Source organism: Mustela nigripes, chromosome 9 (assembly GCF_022355385.1).
Source record: "Mustela nigripes isolate SB6536 chromosome 9, MUSNIG.SB6536, whole genome shotgun sequence".
Lineage (NCBI taxonomy): Eukaryota > Metazoa > Chordata > Mammalia > Carnivora > Mustelidae > Mustela > Mustela nigripes.
The window spans coordinates 21,000,226-21,021,246 of NC_081565.1; the positions used below are offsets into that span (position 1 = coordinate 21,000,226).

Consider the following 21,021-nt stretch of genomic DNA (forward strand, 5'->3'; position numbering starts at 1 on the left):
CCATTTAGCATGCACTGTGGTTGAGGTACTTTGCTGGACACTACCTTCTTGGAATGTATGGGGCAAGAGGGTAAACAGACTTATCTCCAAAGAAATGTGTGTATGCACATATGTGAAATGTTTTACAGACTCAGGATGTTCATGGACTTCCCTGAAATAGGTGAAGAATTCAGCGCTGCTACTGGAGGCATCTATGCCACGCATTTCCCACCTTGGTTTGTCTCTGCCTCAGACAGAAGAGGATGTAGGCCAGAGACTGTGAACATAGAAACAAAGAAGGGTAGTCGTGGGTGGGAACCCAGCGATCGAGTTCAACCTGTTCTTAGGGAGTTCTCGTTGACCTAACCCTACCTTCAGAGAGAAGTGAGGGCAGTCCTGTAACTAACACCAAGGACTCCAGAGTCCCAGTCTCATGAGGGAAATTGAGAGGAGCTCATGCCATATTGGACCAGACTGATGGCCATTCCACTCTATTAGTGTATCTCAGTAGCGCTTCTAAGAATTGTTTGGAGCCAATGAGGCAGCTGTCTCATGGGATGCCGAGTTAAACATTTGGGGGAAGTGTTCTCGGCCCTGAGATCCCTATGGAGTCCCTTGATTAGAGAGCCGGGCATAGCTTCTGGACCCTCTGCCGTTGGCTTCGTGGCTCAGGCAGCTCTGCCTCCCCCGTTCAGAGTTCAGTGGGGGTACAGGGATTAGTCACTACATGAAAAACCAGTGGATCCGCATGGGGCATAGTAAGCTATTAATTAGCTGATGCTTGTAGAGCACTTTGAAGAACAAACATGTTATGTAACTGCTAATTATAATTACCGTCCTCAGCCTGCCACCTTTCGCAAAGTCTGTGGCTCCAGCGGCAGCTGTTTCCCTGGGTTTATGCAAGCTTTGGTTTAAGGAAAGAAAAGGCATTTTCCCTGAGAGCTGGGATCTTTCTGGGAGGAGGCCTCTATGCCCCCAATCAAGATTGGCAACTAAATTCAATTTCCGCAGATAAAGGCAGTGATTTACGTGCTGATTAATTCACGGTGCCGCGCACAGTCTGGGTGGGTAGGTAGGGGAGAGGCTTCTGGAAGTGTAGTGCGAGATGCCGATTTCCACGGCGCTTGCCCAGCTGAACCCTCTTCTGACTCTTCTCTGTTTTTCATCCATTTCTGCACGCCTCGCCTGCACCAGCTCCCTCTGTGTACTTTGTGTTCAGCTTCTTTGATGTCCTTCTGGATTTTCCTCCCATCGCCTGCTTCTCTGCCTAGCCTCTGAATGCCTTCTACCTCTGCTCTCTGTTTTCATTCTGTTTACCCCTCTCTTTATACTTGAATGTTGAGTTCCAAATTCGGTGGAATAATCTGTCTTCACTTCACCTGGATTGTTTTTAGTTAAAAATATTTTCGGAGGCCTTGTCTCTTTGGACGAGCAGCATGGATCTGTGTATGTTTTTAATGGAGTGTGAACGCTGGCAAAGTGATGGGACTATTTTTTTTTTTCCCCTTCTTTTTCTTTAAGGCCGGTTTGAACTGGAACCTCCAGACAGCTGAGAATTAGGCAACCATTTTCGTGTCTGGAAAAACCCCAGGTGGAAGCTTGATGTTTAGTGGGTTGGTTTACCTCAAGATCAAAGAAGCTGATTCATTCTTGATAAGACTGTCCCTGGCTTTCCTTCTGCTCGGGTCGTTTGGCTTCTCATGTTTAGAATCTGAGTTAATAATTATAAGGTTGATGCTCAGTCAAGCCGCGCTCTTAGAAGGGTAACGTCACTATGGAAACACAGAGTGTTTATTGGCTGCGATGCTTTCTGAGCCCCCCTCCAACCCAACTCGGGCCCTGAGTCCAAGTGCCTCCAGGCCTCCCGTTAGCCTCTGCCCCTCAGTTGTGTTGTTGATCTTCCTTTTCAGCCTAGTGACTGCTCACTTGCAGCGGTAATGCAATTTAGATGGAAAACAAAGGTCAGCTGGAATCAATGGACACACTGATATAAATAGCCACATGGCTGGGATTTGTTTGAATATGTGTATAATGTTTGGACTGTCAAGCATGATAGCTACCTTTGGCTGGGTACCAACTTGCATACCCAGGGCTCTGCTAGGGGTCTTCGTGCTTGGTTTCATTTTGTCCTCAGGGAAACCCTGTAAAATAAGTATTGGTATTTTTCATTTTGTAGGTGAGTAATCTGAGACTCGTAGAAGTTAGGCAACGTTCACAGGGTCCTTCAGTAACTAGTAAATGGCAGAGGTGGGACTTGAACTTCGGTCTGGACACCTGGAAAGCCCACAGTCTCTGTCCTACCAAGCTTGAGTCACGTGTTACACCCTAATGATTTTGCTGTAACGAAAGTATTGTTTTTTTTTAAATAGGTTTCTTTAAAAAACCTTATATTTAAATTTTCAAATCATAATTTAAATGTATTGATCAAAGACATTTTGTAGAGTATGTGATATTACGATTTCGATGAACTGTATGTATTTTTTCTAATATATCTGTAGTCAGTATAAGCAAACATACATCACTTTATTCATGGGCCACAAAAAAGCCATCCTAAGGTGTATAATGCATTTTAGGAAAGCGTTCCTCTAAGTCCTGCTACTTCTACCTACTGTATGTGACTCTGAAGACTGAAAAACAGGAAAGGACAGATAGTAGAACTCTTATGGCCAAGTATACACTTATTCAAAGTAGTCACTTCGATTTCAGGGGTGCTGCCATTATCAAAATATATCTGTTTTGTCACCTGTGTTTGGGAATTGCCTTTGGAAGTAGTTTGTGAGTCATAGTAGACGATCAGTCATTTGGAAATCAGGTACTGTTTTTGACGAGAAATGACACTGAGCATGACCATCTGCTTGGATCACCTGAACTTATTCTCAATGATCTTTTATTGTTTCCAAAAGTAGAGAGGGTTATAGGTTATATATAAGTTTTTTGAGAAGGTTATAAAGTTGGAAACCAAGAGAGTCCGCTGAGTCAGTTCCTGTCCACAGTGGGACTCCTGAGTGTGGTATATGCCCACTGCCTCTGTCTCCTTCCTCCTACTTCTCTCCCAGCCTACAGTCAGCCACCCGGAGCCTTCAGTCACTGTCGCTCTCTCCCCGAGCTCCCTAGTGACCACCTGTCAACTTCCTGTTCTAGTTGCACTCCTCAGTCCTCTTAACCTTCCCACAACTTTTACTATTTTGATCACCTGTCCATCCATCCATCCATCCATTCATCCATCCGTTCAGCCAATCAACCAAATAATAAATATTAAAACAAATATCTAAGGTACTCTCTTAGGTTCTGGGGATAGAAAGATAAGCCTGGTCTTTGCAGTCATAGAGCTTACATGCAGGACAGACAGACACTAAGTAACCAAATACAGAATTACTCAGTTGTAGATGTGATAAGTACTGCAGAGAAATAAATGCTGGGTGCTAGGAGAATACTAAAATACATACATAGATACATACACGTACGTACATATATGTAGCTGGACAAGACCCAGACCTGCTCCCCCTACCTCCACACGAAGTCAAGCTTCACAGCTCATCATGGCACTTTGCTCACTCTGTCAGGGGAACAGGAACGATGTGAAAGAAGAAAGAGGTGGAGGTTTTCCCTGGTGCTTCTTGGGTCAGAGGTGAGGGGTTGTGGGGAATTGGTGGGAAGGGAGATAACTTTGGAGGAAGCGGCCAGTCCTTCCCATCTCCTTTCCTTGACCTCCAAGCGTCCTACCTCCAGCCAGTCTCCCCGCCTCTCCGCTGCTGCGTCCTCTGGGGTTTCCGCTCTGTGTCCTCTGCTCTGTTTCCTCTTGGAGTCCATGTTTTCCACGTTCTGCCGTCGGGCTGCTCTCCGTATCCTCCCTGGATGGTCCTCCACACTTAGTATCCACGACCTTCCACACCTTGCTGATTTTGGAGATGATTTTTTCACCTGGATAGTCTGTAGATAACTCCTATCTAGCATGTTCTAAACACAGTTCGTTGGTCTTTTTCTCCCAACCCCAGGGTGCTTCCTCCTCTGTTTCTCAGGACAAGAGTACAAGGCAATCCATTCGGACTCTCAAGCTCAAAGGCTAGCAGTCATCCAACTTCCCGGCTGTTCCCATCACTCACCTTCTACTGCTTCTCCTTCAGAGTTGTCTAATGGCTTTCATACCCAGCCCCCAGGCCCCCTCTCCTCCTCCCTGTGGAACACCGCGCCACGGTGCCCCCCAGCCCGTCCTGGCCCTGGAGTTCAGCAGTTCTAGTTCTGAATCCTGACTTGACTGGTTGTAACCTTACAACCCACATGACCTTTGGCTGGTTGTGTAACTTCTCCAAGCCTCAGGTCTAGAAAATGGACATAATAATATTAAGCTCATGGGCTTATTTTATTTTATTTATTTATTTATTTATTTATTTATTTTTTTAAAGATTTTATTTATTTATTTGACAGAGAGAAATCACAAGTAGGCAGAGAGGCAGGCAGAGAGAGAGAGGAGGAAGCAGACTCCCTGCTGAGCAGAGAGCCCGATGCGGGACTCGATCCCAGGACCCTGAGATCATGACCTGAGCCGAAGGCAGCGGCTTAACCCACTGAGCCACCCAGGCGCCCTCATGGGCTTATTTTAAATTAATTTTTAATATACTTTCCCCCAGTTTTACTGAGAAATAATGACTTACATTCCTGCATAAGTTTAAGGCACACAGTGTGATGGTGTGACGTGTTATGAAATCATTATCCTGGAGCTATTTTGAAGATTAAATAAGCGACGCTATTAAAGTTCTATACATATTATCGGGTACATAATAACAACTCAGTAAATGTTCGCTGTCGCTTCTTACGACTGCAATTCAGGTAGGATCTGGTCTTTAAAGATCTATCAGTGTTTGGCATCTTATAGTCGCTGGGTAAAGAGTATCCTGTTCTTATGATCTCCAGTTCTACTCCAATGTTTACTTTGCAAAACGCCAGAGTTATCTTTCTAAAGGAAAAAAAGGCACCATTATGTTTTTGCTTTTAGCTACCCATTGCTTATAGGAATAAGTCTGCCCTTAGCGTGGCAAGTGGGGTCATTCCCCGTCTGATCCTGTCTTGTTTCATGCCACAGCCCTTATGGTTCCAGGCGTTAGCCCTGCTGTCTGTTTGCTTAGATGTCTTCCCCACTCTTCAGCCTTTCACCCATCAAGGTCATGCCCTCCACAAAGCCGGCTTCCCCAGACCCTCCAGTGAGGGTGGGTGGCTTCTTTCTCTAGACCCCATGGTACTTGTGTGTAACTTTGTTCTACAATTTATCAGGTTCTAATTTCCCTGCTTATATGTTTGCTCCCTCCATTAGACAACATGTTCCTGAGGGAAGGACTTTTGTTCTAATTATTGTCATAGCCTAGTGCCTGGCATGGGAGGATGCTTGGCATTTGGTAATCATTCAGTGAGTGGTGCAGAGAGAGCCCTGGAGTCAGTTCCAAAGAGAACTTCCAGAAATGTGTTCAATTATCAGTACTATTAGAATTAGGGTATCTCTTTAAGGGAGCAGCATTTATCTGATGTTTACTATCTGATGGGTTTATAAAGAGATCTTTCCAGCTGATTTGTGGACACCTGGAGGGGAAAGCAACTGCATTTTGTTAAGCTGCTCCTTGGGATGAGCTATCTGACATCCCTGTAATCAGATCTTGGTCCCATCTGTGCAAGAGAGCATGGCACAGGCAGGAGGCAGATGGCAATTTTGAGATATCATTTGCTGTTGTCATAGTGAATGAGCAAAAAGGAAGGACAAGAAAGGAAACTTTCATGTCTCCTTTCTCATCTCTGTTTGGGTGGCAAAGGGGTCCCCAGTGAGAAGGAAATTTGCTTTACTGGCAGTCAGAGACAAGGTGAGGGCGGTCTGTTTCTGTTTCCTCTGGACCAGGTGGTGAGTTAGTTTCAGAGGAATGTGTGAGGGAGCAGAGGAGTCCAGGGCTCTAACACCTTTGAAGGGTGATGGGGAAGGGAGGGGCCAGAGTATTTGGGGCTTGTTCAAGCTGATAAAACACTGACGCCAGCATCATCTTCATGCTCCCCAAGGGGGTGAACAGATAGGATCTTTGCATCTCTTGGGGTACCCATGTCCACAACTGGAGTATTTCTTTGATTTCATTTTATCTGTGCTCTGGGAGAATTATTGATATAGAGGCCCGGGGATGCTTTAGATAGCCATAGGTGATCCTTTGGTGTCTCTCAGGAATTGGTCTGTTTTCTCTGTCTGCCTATATTTATTCTCACTTACTGAGAGCCTGACCTAGGCTTAGCCAAGACCCAGTAATGCTGCTGATGGATGATTTAGTAAAGATGTAAAATCTCTTTTTTTCTTTAAATATTTTATTTATTTATTTATTAGAGAGAGAGAGAACAAGAGAGAGAGCATGAGAGGGGGGAGGTTCAGAGGGAGAAGCAGACTCCCTGTTGAGCAGGGAGCTGGGTGCAGGACCTGATCCCTGGACTCCAGGATCATGACCTGAGCCAAAGGCAGTCGCTCAACTGCTGAGCCACCCAAAGATGTAAAGTCTTGTATGGCAAAGAGATCATCAGTAGACCAGGGTCTGTCTAACAGTAGCATTAGTTCTGGCTGCAAGGGAAATGAGTCTGTATTCAGTGCCCGGCGTGCAGGCTGTCTTTCCCATGGTGGAGGCTGAGGAAGGGAGAGACAATGAGAGAGAACTGAGAGGGAGAGCTGAAAAGAGCCATCTTCTGAGATGGAGAATTATTTTTCCTCACCCTCTTGATGGGAATCTTACCTTGGGTTTCCCAGAAAACAGAGCCTGAGGCACAGGGCTTACATTTATTACACGATGGGGAATGACATCCCAGAAAGCAGGGGTAAGGGGTCCCGTGAGTAGAGCCGGGAAGGACAGAGAGTCAATACTGTCCATTGGGAACTGTGACCTCAGAACCAAGACCCTAATACGGTTTCCCAATTTGCCAAAGTTATTACATGAAATACACACAGAATATTTATTTGTTTATTTATTTATTAAATGATTTATTTATTGATTTGACAGACGGAAATCACAAGTAGGCAGAGAAGTAGGGAGAGGCAGGCTCCCCGCTGAGCAGAGAGCCTGATGCAGGGCTTGATCCCAGGACCCCAAGATCATGACCTGAGCCAAAGGCAGAGGCTTAACCCACTGAGCCACCCAGGTGCCCCCACACAGAATATATATATATTTTTAAAAGATTTTATTTATTTATTTGACAGACAGGGATCACAAGTAGGCAGAGACACAGGCAGAGAGGAGGAAGCAAGCCCCCTGCCTAGCAGAGAGCCTGATGTGGGGCTCGATCCCAGGACCCCGAGATCATGACCTGAGCCAAAGGCAGAGTCCATTCACGAAATGCCATCAGCAGCCTTTGGCATGACTTAGTTTCTTGGTGCTGCTTGTATCTCCGCTAATCACTGTTCAGAGGTCTGATTCAGACACCAAATCAGGCCATTCAAACTGCCCCAGGCCAAGTACCCCATTTATCTCCACCAAGAATGAGCCTGGCCCATTACCTGACTTGGACGAGAAGAAAAGCTAGGTACCCGCTTGAGAACGGCTAAGAACTCCAAGCTGTGATTGGCCTGGTAGGCCACTGGATGCCACTGGCGTTCCACTCCTGTGGGATGGAGAGCCGCCCCCAGCTGCGCCCTGACTCCTCCAGGCAACTGCTCAGGAAAGAAGTGTTTCTGGCTTCATCCCACCTGGCTGACAAAACCCTCTTATTGCCAGGTCACTGCTGTCCCGAAAAGGGGCAGCAGTCCCCACACAGGGCCATTCCTCAGGAGCAGCTCAGAGTAACTGAAATAAATTCTCCATAACCTCCCCAGATATTTCTGGGGCTGCTCTAACCGAAGCCATTTAATTCTGACTTATCAGAAAGCCACCGATTTCTCCAAGTTGTCTGGCTTTTTAAAAATATTCTGTGTGGGGGCACCTGGGTGGCTCAGTGGGTTAAGCCTCTGCCTTTGGCTCAGCGGGTACCTAGCTTTTCTTCTCGTCCAAGTCAGGTAATGGGCCAGGCTCATTCTTGGTGGAGATAAATGGGGTACTTGGCCTGGGGCAGTTTGAATGGCCTGATTTGGTGTCTGAATCAGACCTCTGAACAGTGATTAGCGGAGATACAAGCAGCACCAAGAAACTAAGTCATGCCAAAGGCTGCTGATGGCATTTCGTGAATGGACTCTCTTTTTCTGTTTCAGAAATAATTACAGAAATCCGTGCTGTATCAGTGTTTAATAACACCTGCGTGAGGTGGCAGGTAAACCCAGGAAGCATTCTCTCCAAGACTGTCTACATGGTAAGTAAAATGTTCCACTTTTTCCCTCTGGGAGCATGACTTGGAGAGACTTCCTTTCATGAGGGCTTCTCCACCTAAGAGTCTGACTGTTCTTTTCAAAAGTGATCAGATTTTTTTTTTTTTTCAGATATCTGGTTTATTTTACTTTACATTCTGCATTTAATATATGTGTCCTCCGGCAGGGTGTGTGTGGGGGGATATGTTTATATTTGGCATCATCATGATTGCTTGTTTCCCAGCACTCGAATCTCACGCCCCCAGAAGAGGGGAAGCATCTGCTGCCTCGGGAACAGGAGGCAGCGAGTGGTTCTCAGGGTGCAACGGCCTCCATGGACAGCTGGTCCTTTGCGTGCAGCATAAGCCTCCCTAGAGGGACTCCTCATTTTATGTCACTTCTTAGGGTCCGCTGGTGACTGGGCTGATCGGCCTTGATACCTGAGAGCAGAGGCTGACCTCATTCATCTCCCCTTCGAGCACAGTGTGGGATTAAAGGAGCCAGTAGGACAATGGGATTCAGTTCCACCAAGTCTCTCTCCCTTGTTTTCACCAGAGTCACAGTGGGTTCTTTTTTCTACTCCCCCCCCCCCCCCACCAAAGATATACATAAAAGGACAACGGTTGTACTCTATGGAATCAGTTCATGAGGAGACAGTCAACGTGACCACAGAAAGCAGGACCCCAGAAGTGTGCCTAGATCTGCACCGAGGCACCAACTACACCATGAGCATTTCCACCGCCCCTCCCACGCGCTCCGTGCCGGCCATCATCGGGTTCCAGACAGCTGGTAGGTGGAGGTGAAGTCTCATTGCCTCCCAGAAAATGCCAAGCACAAGATGTGGGGAGATGTCCTTCAGAGTCCGTTGGGCACAAGAGTTCATGGTTGCTTTCTGAGGTCTGTAGTCAGGAGGGTGCGGTTCTAGCAGGCCTAGTAGGAGAGATTCCTGTCCTGTTGATGCCAGGCCAAATGGGCACTGGCGGATGGTTTCTCGGCTGGGTCCCTGGTTCAAATGGAAGGTAATAAGGCATTTAAAAGAAGAGAACATTTGGTGACGAGGCAGTCAATTCTCAATTATTCAAGGCACTAGAGGGTTGCCATGTAACTTACCATTTGCAGGAAACACAACAGTCCTTCTTCTTCTTGGCTATGGGAGAGGAGAAGCCGGGGAGGTGACCAGTGGCTTCACATCTAGAATGGAAACTGACTTCAGGACTGGTTGCGGGTGTGAATCAAGTTCAAGTTGGGGTGAGCAGATAGGGAGAGGCAGCCCTAGGATGTGGGAAGGGAGATATTAGATGAAAAGAGAAGTGGACAGGAAGGAGTTTCTAATAGTAGTAATAAAGCTCATTGCACATATGTATCTCATGGATTTTTAGAATAATATTGTGACAATTATAATAATTTTTTCATAATTCTCCTTATGGGGCATCAGGAGTAATTAAATACCTTATGAGCAGATCTTGAGAAGCCATTGGTGTCATTTATTATTTTTGGGTGAGTTTAGGTAGTTCTCAACTAGCTATCTGATGTCCCACTTAAAAGGTGCCTCAGCCTCTAGGCATTGGTGCCGCAGGGAACTGGGATGTGACCTGGATTTGGCAGAAATGATGAAATCGTCTGCCAGTCTTAGCAATGGAGATTGAATTACAAAACTATGCAAATTAGGTCTCCAGGGTACTTGTATGTAAATAAAACAATATATTTCTCTCTAAGTAAATAATACATAGGGAAAAGTGTTTTAGAATGAATATGATAGGGCACCTGGGTGGCTCAGTGGGTTAAAGCCTCTGCCTTCAGCTCAGGTCATGATCCCAGGGTCCTGGGATCGAGGCCCGCATCGGGCTCTCTGCTCAGCTGGGAGCCTGCTTCCTCCTCTCTCTCTGCCTGCTTCTCTGCCTACTTGTGATCTCTGTCTGTTAAATAAATAAATAAAAATCTTTAGAATGAATGTGATAACTGCAGAATCTTGTTCAGAATTAATGATAAATTCCTGTGGATTGATCAGGAATATACCTTCTTCCTTTTTTTCTTATAAGTTTTTAATTTCAATTCCTGTACCATTAACATACAGTGTTAAGAGTTTCAGGTGTATGATACAGTGATTCAGCCATTCTCTACATGACTCAGAGCTGGTCATAATGAGAACACGTGTTAACCGCCATCACCTGCTTAACCCATCCCCACAAACCTCACCTCTGTGATCATCAGTTTCTTGGTTTGTCTCCTTCTCTCTCTATTTTTCCCTTTGCTCATTTGTTTTGTTTCTTAAATCCCACCTATGAAGGAAATCCTATGGTATTTGTCTTTCTCCAACTGACTTATTTCACTTAGCATACTACTCTATATCTCCATCCATGTCATGGCAAATGGCTAGATTTCGGTTTTTTTTTTTTTTTTAATGGCTGAATAATATTCGTGTGTGTGTGTGTGTGCACGCACGCGCGTGTGCGTGCATGAGCACATGTGTGTGTATGTGTATATGTCACATCTCTATCCATTCATCAGTTGATGGAAACTTGAGCTACTTCCACAGTTTGGCTGTTGTTAATGATGCTGCTGTAAACATAGGGGTGCACATATCCCTTTGAATTAGGGTTCTTGCATTCTTTGGGTAAATACCCAGTAATGCAATTACTGGTCTTAGGGTAGTTCCATTTTTAACTTTTTGAGGAACTTCTGTACTGTTTTCCACAGTGGCTGCACCTAGTTTGCATTCCCACAACAGTGTGCACGGAGAGTTCCTTTTTCTCTACATCCTCAACGGCACTGGTTGTTTCTTGTGTTGTTGATCTCAGCCATTCGGACAGGTGTGAGGTGATGACGTCACTGTGGTTTTGATCTGCATTTCCTAATAATGAGTGATGCCGAACACCTTTCAGTGTGTCTGTTGGCAATCTCCATGTCTTCTTTGGAAAAAACGTTCATGTCTTTTGTTATTTTTAAAGTTGGGTTGTTTTGTTTTTTGGGTGTTGAGTTGTATCCATTCTTTATATATTTTGGATACTAATGTTTATCAGAGATACTATTTGTAAGTATCTTCTCCCATTCCGTAAGTTACCTTTTAGTTTTGTTGATTGTTTCCTTTGCTCTGCCAAAGCTTTTCATTTTGATGTAGTCCCAGTAGTTTATTTTTGCTTTTGTTTCCCTTAAATCAGGAAACATATCTAGAGATATGTTGTGGCTGGTGTTAGAGAAATTACTGTCTGCTCTCTTCTAGGATTTCTATGGTTTCAGATCTCACATTTAGGTCTTTAATCCACTTGCAGTTTATTTTGGTGTGTGGTGAAAGAGAGTGGTCTCTGTTGTTGTTCAGAATTCCCAGCACCACTTGTTGCAGAGACCATCTTTTTCCCATTTCCTATTGTTTTCCTGCTTTGTCGTAGATTAATTAACCATGTAATTGTGGGTTTATTTCTGGTTTTTCTCTTCTGTTCCATTGATCTGTATGTCTGTTTTTGTGCTAGTACCATACTATTTTGATTGCTACAGCTTTGTAATAAAACTTAAAGTCTGGAATCATGATGCCTCCAGTTTTTTCTTTTTCAGAGTTGCTTTGGCGACTCACAGCCTTTTGCTGTCCCATACAAATTTTAGGATTGTTTGTTGTAGTTCTTTGAAAAATGCTGTTGGTATTTTGATAGGGGTTCCATTAAATCTGTAGATTGCTTTGGGTGGTATGGACATTTTAACAATATGTTGTTCTTCCAATCCACGAGCGTGGAATGTCTCTCCATTTCTTTGTGTTGTCTTCAGTTTCTTTGATCAGTGTTTTGTAGTTTCCAGAGTACAAGTCTTTCACACTGTGGTTAAGTTTATTCCTAGGTATTTTGTTGTTTTGGGGGCAAATGGGAATGTTTTCTTTTTTTTTCTTTCTTCTTATTTTTAAAGATTTTATTTATTGATTTGACAGACAGAGGTCACAAGTAGGCAGAGAGGCAGAGAGCCTGATGCCGGGCTTGATCCCAGGACCCTGGGATCATGACCCATGCCAAAGGCAGAGGACTAACCAACTGAGCCACCCAGGTACCTTGGGAGTGTTTTCTTAATTTCTCTTTCTTCTGCTTCATTATTAGTGTATAGAAATGCAACAGATTTCTGTATGATGATTTTGTATCCTGTGACTTTACCAAATTCATTTATCAGTTTTAGTAGTTTTTTGGTGGAGTTTTTAGGATTTTCCATATATAGTGTCATGTCACCTGTAAATAGTACAAGTTTGCTTCTTCCTTACCAATTTGGATGGCTTTTACTTCTTTTTGTTGTCTGATTGCTGAGGCTAGGACTTCCAGTACTATGTTAAACAAAAGTGGTAAGAGCGGACATCCTTATTTTGTTCTTGACCTTAGGAGAAAAGCTCTCAGTTTTCCCCCGTTAAGGATGATATTAGCTGTGGGTTTTTCATATAAGACATTTATTATGTTGAGGCATGTTCCCTTTAGACTTTTGTTGAAGGTTTTTATCATGAGTGGATGTTGTATTTGTCAAATGCTTTTTCTGTATCTCTTGAAATGATCATATGGTTCTTATCCTTTCTTGTATCATGTTGATTGATTGGTGAACATTGTGCCACACTTGCATCCTGAGAATAAATTCCACTTGATCGTGGTGAATAATTTTCTTAGTATATTGTTGGATTCAGTTTCCTAGTACTTTGTTGAGGATTTTTGCATCTATGTTCATCAGAGATTTGGCCTGTAGTTCTCTTTCTTTTGTGGTGTCTTTATCTTGCTGTGGTATCAGGATGATAATTGCCTCATAGAATGAAATTGGAAGTTGTCCTTCTTCTATTTTTTGGAATTTTGAGAGAATAGATTTCAATTCTTTAAATGTTTGGTAGAATTTGGCCCTGAAGCCATCTTGTCCTGGACTTCTGTTTGTTGGGAGTTTTTTGATTACGGATTCAATTTCGTGGCTGGTTATTGGTCTGTTCACATTTTCTTTCTTCCTTTTTCAGTTTTGGTAGATTATATGTTTCTAGGAATTTATCCGTTTTTTTCTAGATTGCACATTTTGTTGGCATATAATTTTTCATAATATTCTCTTCCAACTGTTTGCATTTCTGTGGTGTTTCTTGTTATTTCTCCTCTCTTATTTGTGATTTTGTTTGAGTCCTCTCTCTTTTTTTCTCTCTCTCTCTTTTTTTCCTGAGTCTGTCTAGAAGTTTATCAAATTTTCTTGATCTTTTCAAAGAACTGGTTCCTACTTTCATTAATCAGTTCTCTTGTTTTTTGGTTTTTTGGTTCTATTTGTTTATAATTAATTTGTACTCTAATCTTTATTATTTCCTTCCTTTTGCTGGGTTTAGCTTTTGTTTGTTGTTCCTTTTTTTTTTTTTTTTTTTTTTTGCTCCTTTAGTACATAAGGTTAGGTTTTTTGGTGAGATTTATTTTGTTCTTGAGGTCGGTCTGTACTGCTCTAAACTTGCCTCTTAGAATCATTTTTGTTGGGGCGCCCTGGTGGCTCAGTCAGTTAAGCATCGGTCTTTGGCTCAGATCATGATCTCAGGGCCTTAGAATGAGCCCTGCATCGCGCCCTGCATCGAGCCCTCCATCGGGCTCTCTCCTCAACGGGGAGTCTCCCTCTCACTTCTCCCTCTCACTTTCCCCTCTGTGATCTCTCTCTCAAATAAATAAAATCTTTAAAAAAAATCATTTTTGCTGTACCCCAAAGATACTGGATTGTTGTGTTTTCATTTTCGTTTATTTTCATGTAATTCTTTACTTCTTCTTTGATTTCTTTGTTGACCTATTCATTGTTTAGTAGCATGTTATTTAACCTACATTGTATTTGTGGTCTTTCCAAATTTTTTTTCTTATGATGACTTCAGTTTCAAAGTGTTGTGGTCAGAAAAGATGCATAGTATGACTTCGATCTTTTTGAATTTGTTGAGCCTTGTTTCACGGCATAATATGTGGTCTGTTCTGGCAAATGTTCTGTGTGCACTTGCAAAGAATGTGTACTCTGTTGTTTTAAGATGGAGTGTTCTGAATATATCTGTTAAATACATCTGTTCCAGTGTGTCATTCAAAGCCACTGTTCCTTTGTTGATTTCCTCCACAGGTGATCTATCCATCCATGTAAGGGGGATAGTGAAGTCCCCTACTGTTATTTTGTTGCCATCGATTAGTTCCTTTATGTTTGTTAGTAATTGCTTTTGGTATTGGGTGCTCCCATGTTGGGTACATAAATATATTTATAATTGTTTCATTGTCTTGTTGGATTGTCCCTTTTATTATTATACAGTGTCCTTCTTTGTCTCTTATTACATTCCTTTTTTAAAAGTCTATTTTGTCCCGGGGCATCTGGGTGACTCAGTCAGTTGAGCATCTGACTCTTGATTTCAGCCCACGTCGTGATCTCGGGGTTGTGGGATAGAGCCCTGCATTGGGCTCCACGCTCAGCGGTGAGTCCACTTGGGATTCTCTCTCCTCTATCTGTCCCCCTACTCAAGTGCTCTTGCTCTCTCTCTCTCTCAAATAAATAAATAAATCTTAAAAAATAGTTTATTCTGTCACATATAAGTATGCTATCTCAGCTTTCTTTTAACATCCATTTGCATGATAGATGTTTTTCTCTCTCACTTTCTGTCAGTCTGGAGTGAGTTTCTTGTAGGCAGCATATACATAAGTCTGCTTCTTGTAAGCAGCATATACATGTCTTTTTTTTTTTTTTTTTTTAGATTTTATTTATTTATTTGACAGACAGAGATTACAAGTAGACAGAGAGGCAGGCAGAGAGAGGAAGGGAAGCAGTTTCCCCTCTGAGCAGAGAACCCAATGCGGGACTCGATCTCAGGACCCTGGGATCATGACCTGAGCCAGAAGGCAGAGGCTTTAACCTGCTGATCCATCCAGGCACCCCAGTACGTATGTTTTTTTAATCCATTCTGACATCCTGTCTGTTGATTGCAGCTTAGTCCATTTACATTCAAAGTAATTGAGAGAGATGTATTTATTGTCGTTTTGTTACTTGTTTGTGGTTCATTGCGTAGTTTTTCTGGGGGAATATGTCTTTTTAAAAGACTTTGAACTCATGTGTCATTATTCCATTAGAATGACCCCTTGCTGTTCAGGGTCAGCGATTTTTTTTTAATTAATTAATTTATTTTCAGCATAACCGTATTCATTATTTTTTCACCACACCCAGTGCTCCATGCAATCCGTGCCCTCTATAATACTCACCACCTGGTACCCCAACCTCCCAAAACAATCTGAGGGGTTTGAAGTGGTGGAAAGGGTCAGCGATTTTTACTAAGATCCAGTTAACCTCTGCAAGGTAATCTCCTCTCCCCAGGAAAAGGATGGTGGCGTTTGGGTCAGACAGACCTGGTTTTGTATCTTAACTCTGCATTGAAGAGTTAGGGGACCGTGGATGAATTGTTAAATGTCTCCAGAGCTCTTTACTCTCTCTGAAATTTTAAGTGGAATTGGATTAAATTTGGAAGTTAATTTAGTGAGAAATGGGGTTTATGTGGAGCCATTCCAACTGGGAACAAAGCACGTTTCTGCATTTACTCAGTATGTACTTAAGTTTTATCTGTTCTGTTTTTATATGCACTGGTGTAAGGATTTGCCATTCTCTCCTCTAGAGCCTGTACATTTGGCGATCTGTTATCATTGAAGCTTTACACTAGTTCTCTTAGAATGAATTGGGAAGTTTTCCATATTTTTTTATGCTCTGGGAAAGTTTGTATCACTTTGGAATTATTGCCTTCCTTTTATTTTATTTATTTATTTTAAAAAAGATTTTATTTATTTATTTGACAGAGATCACAAGTAGGCAGAGAACCAGGCAGAGAGAGAGGAGGAAGCAGGCTCCCTGCTGAGCAGAGAACCCGATGGGGGGGTCGATCCCAGGACCCTGAGATCATGACTTGAGCCGAAGGCAGAGGCTTTAACCCACTGAGCCATGCAGGCGCCCCGCCTTCCTTTTTTAAAGTTGGACACATTTGCTCGTAGGATCATTAAGTTTCACCCTTTTTGGGAAAATAATTCTTTGATAAGTTTGCTGATCTCTGTGATTTTCTTTTGATCTATTTATGTTTCCTACACTTTCTTCAGGCAATTTTTATAGCTTATATTTTCCTAAAAAAGTGTTCATTTGGTTGGGATTTTAAATATATTGGCAAAATATGGAATATTTGTTTACAACTGCTCTGGGGTTACAGGTTATGCAATGCCAGGTTATTCTGATTCCTAAGTTTGGTTTTCTCACTCTTTTAAAAAATTGATTGGCTTAGCTTGAGTTTTCTGTTTTATTACTGTTTCTTTCCCCGAAGAATAAACTCTTAGGTTTTTAAGTGTTTTTTTTTTTCTACCTCATTAATTTCTCCCCTTAGTTTTATTACTTTTTTCCCCTTGATTCTCTTAAGTTGGTTATATAGTTTTATTACTAAATTCTTGAGTTGAATGCATAATTCAACTCATTTCCATTCTTTCCTGTTTGATAATAAAAGTCTTTAATGCTTTTGGACTTAAGCATTGGCAGAATTCCTTCAGCATTGATACATTCTCTCTTTATCCCTTCTTTCAAGTCATTGAAATAATTGTCCTTCTGATTTTCTCTTTGATTGAAGAATTATTTATGTGTGTGTTAATATTTGTTCTCTTTATGTTTGCTTTCAAAGCATTACACAATTGCTATTTGATTTCCCCATTGATTGAAGGATTAATTATAAGTGAATTATGCAAATGGTAGATTTTCTTTTTTTTTTTAACATTTAACTTTTTTGTTAATTTCTAGTTTTATTACATTTTGGTAATTTTGAGGGGAACTTATTATCATTTCCCTTGGGGATTATTATTTGGGAAAGTTTTGTGATAATAAATCTGTACATTTGCTTGTGAGTAGAGTAAGTTCTAGTCGTTAGTCAACTCTATTAATAAATGTATTCCAGACTTCTGTTTTTTGTTGTTGGTAGTGGTTTGTAGATACTCAGATTGCCATTTTGCTCAATTTCTCTCAGAAATTCTAATTGTTTGGATTCACACATTTTAAAGTTACGATATTTATGTCCATGACTGATGTCTTACTTGTAAATTCTAGCTTTAAAAAAAAAAGATTTTATTTATTTATTTGACAGAAAGAGAGAACACAAGTAGGCAGAGAAGCAGGTGGAGATAGAGGAGGAAGCAGGCTCCCCGCTGAGCAGAGAGCCCGATGCGGGGCTCAATCCCAGCACCCTGAGACCATGACCTGAGCTAAAGGCAGAGAGGCCCAACCCACTGAGCCACCCAGATGCCCCTGAGTCTAACTTTCATTAATAACAAATCACTCACTTCATCCTGTTTAAAATTTTTTACCTTGAATTATAATTTGGTAGCAACCTTGGTTTTCTTGATTTCTTTGTACATCTATTTGCATAATATGCCTCTGCCCACTTTTGTTCTTTTTTAAATAAAAAAAAATTGCATTTCAGTGTAGTTAGCATACAGTGTTGTATCCGTTTCAGGTGTAGAATAGAGTGATTCAGCAGGTCCATATATCACTGAGTGCGCATCACGAGTAGGGTACTTTTAATCCCCTTCACCTGTTTCCCCACCCCACCCCCACCAACACTTTTGTTCTTAAAATCTATCTCAGTAACACTGCTGTAGTACTCCCGGAGGCAGCATATGTTGTGAAGAATTCTGAGAAACGTTTTGTTTTTAAGTAGATGAACAATTTACATTTAGCGTTCTTTGTAATATGGTTTTCCTTTCTTCCGTCCTCTTGTTTTCTCCTAACGTTTCTTCACTATGTCCATTGTTTTCTACCTTTTTGCGACACAGATTTTCTTTTTTGGTGATACAAACAGTACAGATTTTTTATTTTCTATTACACATTAAAAAACAAACAAAATCCTATTTGAATGTGTATTTCTCTGATTACCGGTGTTCAGACTGAAATAATGTTAACTTCTTCCTGAAGGAGATAAGGAAGTCAGCATTCTCTGCTTCCTTTTTTTCTTTCCCCTGTTGCTTCCTTTATGTTTTTGGCTTAATACAGCATTTTATTGCCAACTTCTTATTTTAAATTATTTTTTAACTTGTATTGCATTTTTAAATAATTCATTTTTATATTGATTTACAGCCATGTTTGCAACACTTATTTAAACAGGTATATGTGTTAACAGTTTCGGTGCTTACTACCAGTCCTTTCATACCAAAGTTTCTCTATTTTTTTCTACATTTCTATTTCACTGCAAAATGATTTCTATCTTCTTCTTTCCAAGGGATACTTTCTGAGCCCTTGATTATGTGAGAATGTCTTTTTGCTATCTTCACGAGTGAATCAGAGCTCAACAGAAGATAAAATTCCTGGTACATACCTTCTGTTGGTAGAATTGTAGAGGCATTTCACATTGATTTTGGGAATTTAAACTTTTGAAAGAGAATTTGAAGATGGTTTGATTTTTTAGAAAAAAGATCCCATTATAGATAATCTGATTTTTAAGCCTCGATGTCACAGAGGCTTTATGTGTGAAATTCAAGACTAATTATTTATTTTCATGCACATGGTAAGTGTTTATTGACCACTTGTGTGTTTGACATTATTTGAGGCACTGAGAATTCAGTAGTGAATGAGACAGAAAGGACCTTTCCCTCCTGAAAACTAGTCAGGTGTGATATAAATGTTATTGTTTTTCACTATGTTTTCCTAGTACCGAAGAGGGTTTTTGGATCTTCAGATTTGGGTCCATTTGATGTAATCTGAACTGGTGGGGTTTGGAGCTGATAGTGGTTTTATTAAAGCACGGGGACAGGAGGAGCTGCACTGGGGTTGCCACGGGTGACTGAAGTTGGTTGGGGGTTAGGGGAAGCACAAGCCTCCAAGGTGTTTTGGAAACAAGGTTTCCAGGATCCTGAGGGGACTAGTTATTGTTAGGAGAAGGTCATTTATTGCTATCTAGTAAACCCTTAGTCATGAGACCCTTCAGATGTGTATCAGCGGGCCATATGCTTGGAGGATGATTGCTCACATATTTCCTGGTAAGGTAGAGATAAAAGAAGTTTCCTAAGGAATGTATAGGTTCAAGTAGACTTCCAGGATGGGGGTAGGGTGCAGTTGGGCTATGATTGTCTTTTGCCCCTAGCCAGTGTCAACATCCAGGCAGCTGAGTTCCCAGAGGGAAGGTCACTCTGCCTGTTTCAAGGACTTGTCAGTAGGCTCTAGGCAGCAAGGAAACTTAGTTCTTTCTTTTGCCTTGTGACATGTTTCCCATGTCACGTTTATACATTTAAAAATAGTTTCTTTCATGAAATCTCTGATTATTGCTTTTTTTTTTTTTCAATTGGTATTTTGGCTCATCAGATGCTCCTATATGGAATTCCAGGTTTGTCTGCCCTGGTCTTCACTCTCGCCCTTCCCTGACTTTTCCCTCTGTCTTCTGTGAGAGTGCAACGGGTGTATTCTGTACAGACACGTATGCATATATGCATCGACCTTTCTGGCCTTCACTATTTCTAAAGCATGTTATATTTTGTTGTTGAACTTGCATTTCCTTGTCTCATCTAGTTCCTTTTTTTTTGTTTAAAGCTCTATGCCCAGGGTGGGGCTTGAACTCACAATCTCAGGATCAAGAGTCACATGCTCTATGGACTAAGCCAGCCAGTGACCCCTCCCCTAGTTCCCTTTTTATTTCTGCTTCTCTCAACCAGTTTCCACTCTTGCAGCCTCTTATTAGCACATCCCTTATCTGCTTTAATCCATCTTTAAAATTTTTTACTGAAAATACAAAAAAAAGTTGCCTAATTTTACTATTACTTGGCCCAAATTTTTTTTTCAAAAGAATATTCATTCTTTGCCTCTCAAGCATAATCTTTATAGAATCATTTCATAGGCTTTTTTTTTTTTTTTTTGGCTTCTAGATGAGATTGTTAGAAGACAAAAGTTTTATCTAGATTTGCTATTTCTCTCCTAATAAAATGGATGGGGGTTCTCTTTGCTCTTACTTTTAATTGGATGATATTAGTGTGCTTATCTCAGATTTCCTCTTGAAAGATTTACTGCTGATTGGATAACCCAGCATCCTTCCGACGCTTTGCAGCTAGCTGTGAGAAAGCCCACACTGCCCTGAACATAATTTCTGAGCACTTTTTCTTTTTTTAAAGTAGGTTTCATACTCAGTGTGGAGACCAAACGGGGCTTGAACTCATGACCCTGAGATCAAGACCTGGGCTGAGATCAAGAGTCAGAGGCTTAACTGGCAGACCCACCCAGACACCCCTATTTCTGAGCACTTTGCTATCTTTTTTTTTTTTTTTTTAAAAGATTTACTAATTTATTTGAGAGAGAGCATGCCCCTGCCAGGGGGGGAGGGGGTGGGGAGTGGGGAGGACAGAGGGAGAGACTCTTTAAGCAGACTCCCTGCTGAGCGCAGGGGAGTTGGGGGAGTGGGAGGGTAAGGGACCTGGAGGTGAGGGTAGTGGTGCTGGATCTCACCACCCATGAGATCATGACCAGCTGAAACCAAGCATCTCACGCTTAACCCACCGAGCTGCCTGTGTGCCCCTGAGTACTCAGCTGTCTTGATCGGTGAAACTTGCTCTGGGTCAGCATCGTGTTGTCCGAACTTCATTATGACACTCTGGTCTGCAGAGGCAGGAGGGAACCAAGTCCCTCCTTCTGCCCACCCAGGCTCTCTGTCAGGTGGAACTTCCAGGTCCCTAGGCCTCCCCATAGAAGTCCTTCCGTGATACTGATCTCTAGTAGCTAAGGAGGGACTATTATTATTATTATTATTATTATTATTATTATTATTATTATTATTATTA

General features: G+C 41.9%; 1 protein-coding gene and 1 long non-coding RNA gene across 7 annotated transcripts in view; one reads left to right on the top strand and one right to left on the bottom strand.

Moving 5' to 3' along the window:
- The window catches only part of SUSD1 (sushi domain containing 1), a 130,651-nt gene that overhangs the window by 43,437 nt on the left and 66,193 nt on the right, over window positions 1-21,021 (top strand). For 4 of the 5 annotated variants that reach the window (XM_059411063.1, XM_059411060.1, XM_059411062.1 and 1 more), the window contains exons 7-8: window positions 8,171-8,268; window positions 8,866-9,052. The exons of the other annotated variant lie outside the window; for it this stretch is intronic. In XM_059411063.1, the coding sequence (XP_059267046.1) occupies window positions 8,171-8,268; window positions 8,866-9,052 (285 nt within the window). The remainder of the gene's footprint in view (window positions 1-8,170; window positions 8,269-8,865; window positions 9,053-21,021) is intronic. 5 annotated transcript variants of the gene reach the window in all.
- On the bottom strand, window positions 1,852-4,207 carry LOC132025047 (uncharacterized). Of its 2 annotated transcripts, none has more exons than XR_009406397.1 (3): window positions 4,083-4,207; window positions 3,703-3,875; window positions 1,852-2,120 (listed from the first exon to the last, which is right to left on the bottom strand). It is a non-coding gene; the product is annotated as an uncharacterized LOC132025047 (long non-coding RNA). The 2 variants fall into 2 exon arrangements; XR_009406398.1 differs by having other exon boundaries at window positions 3,488-3,875.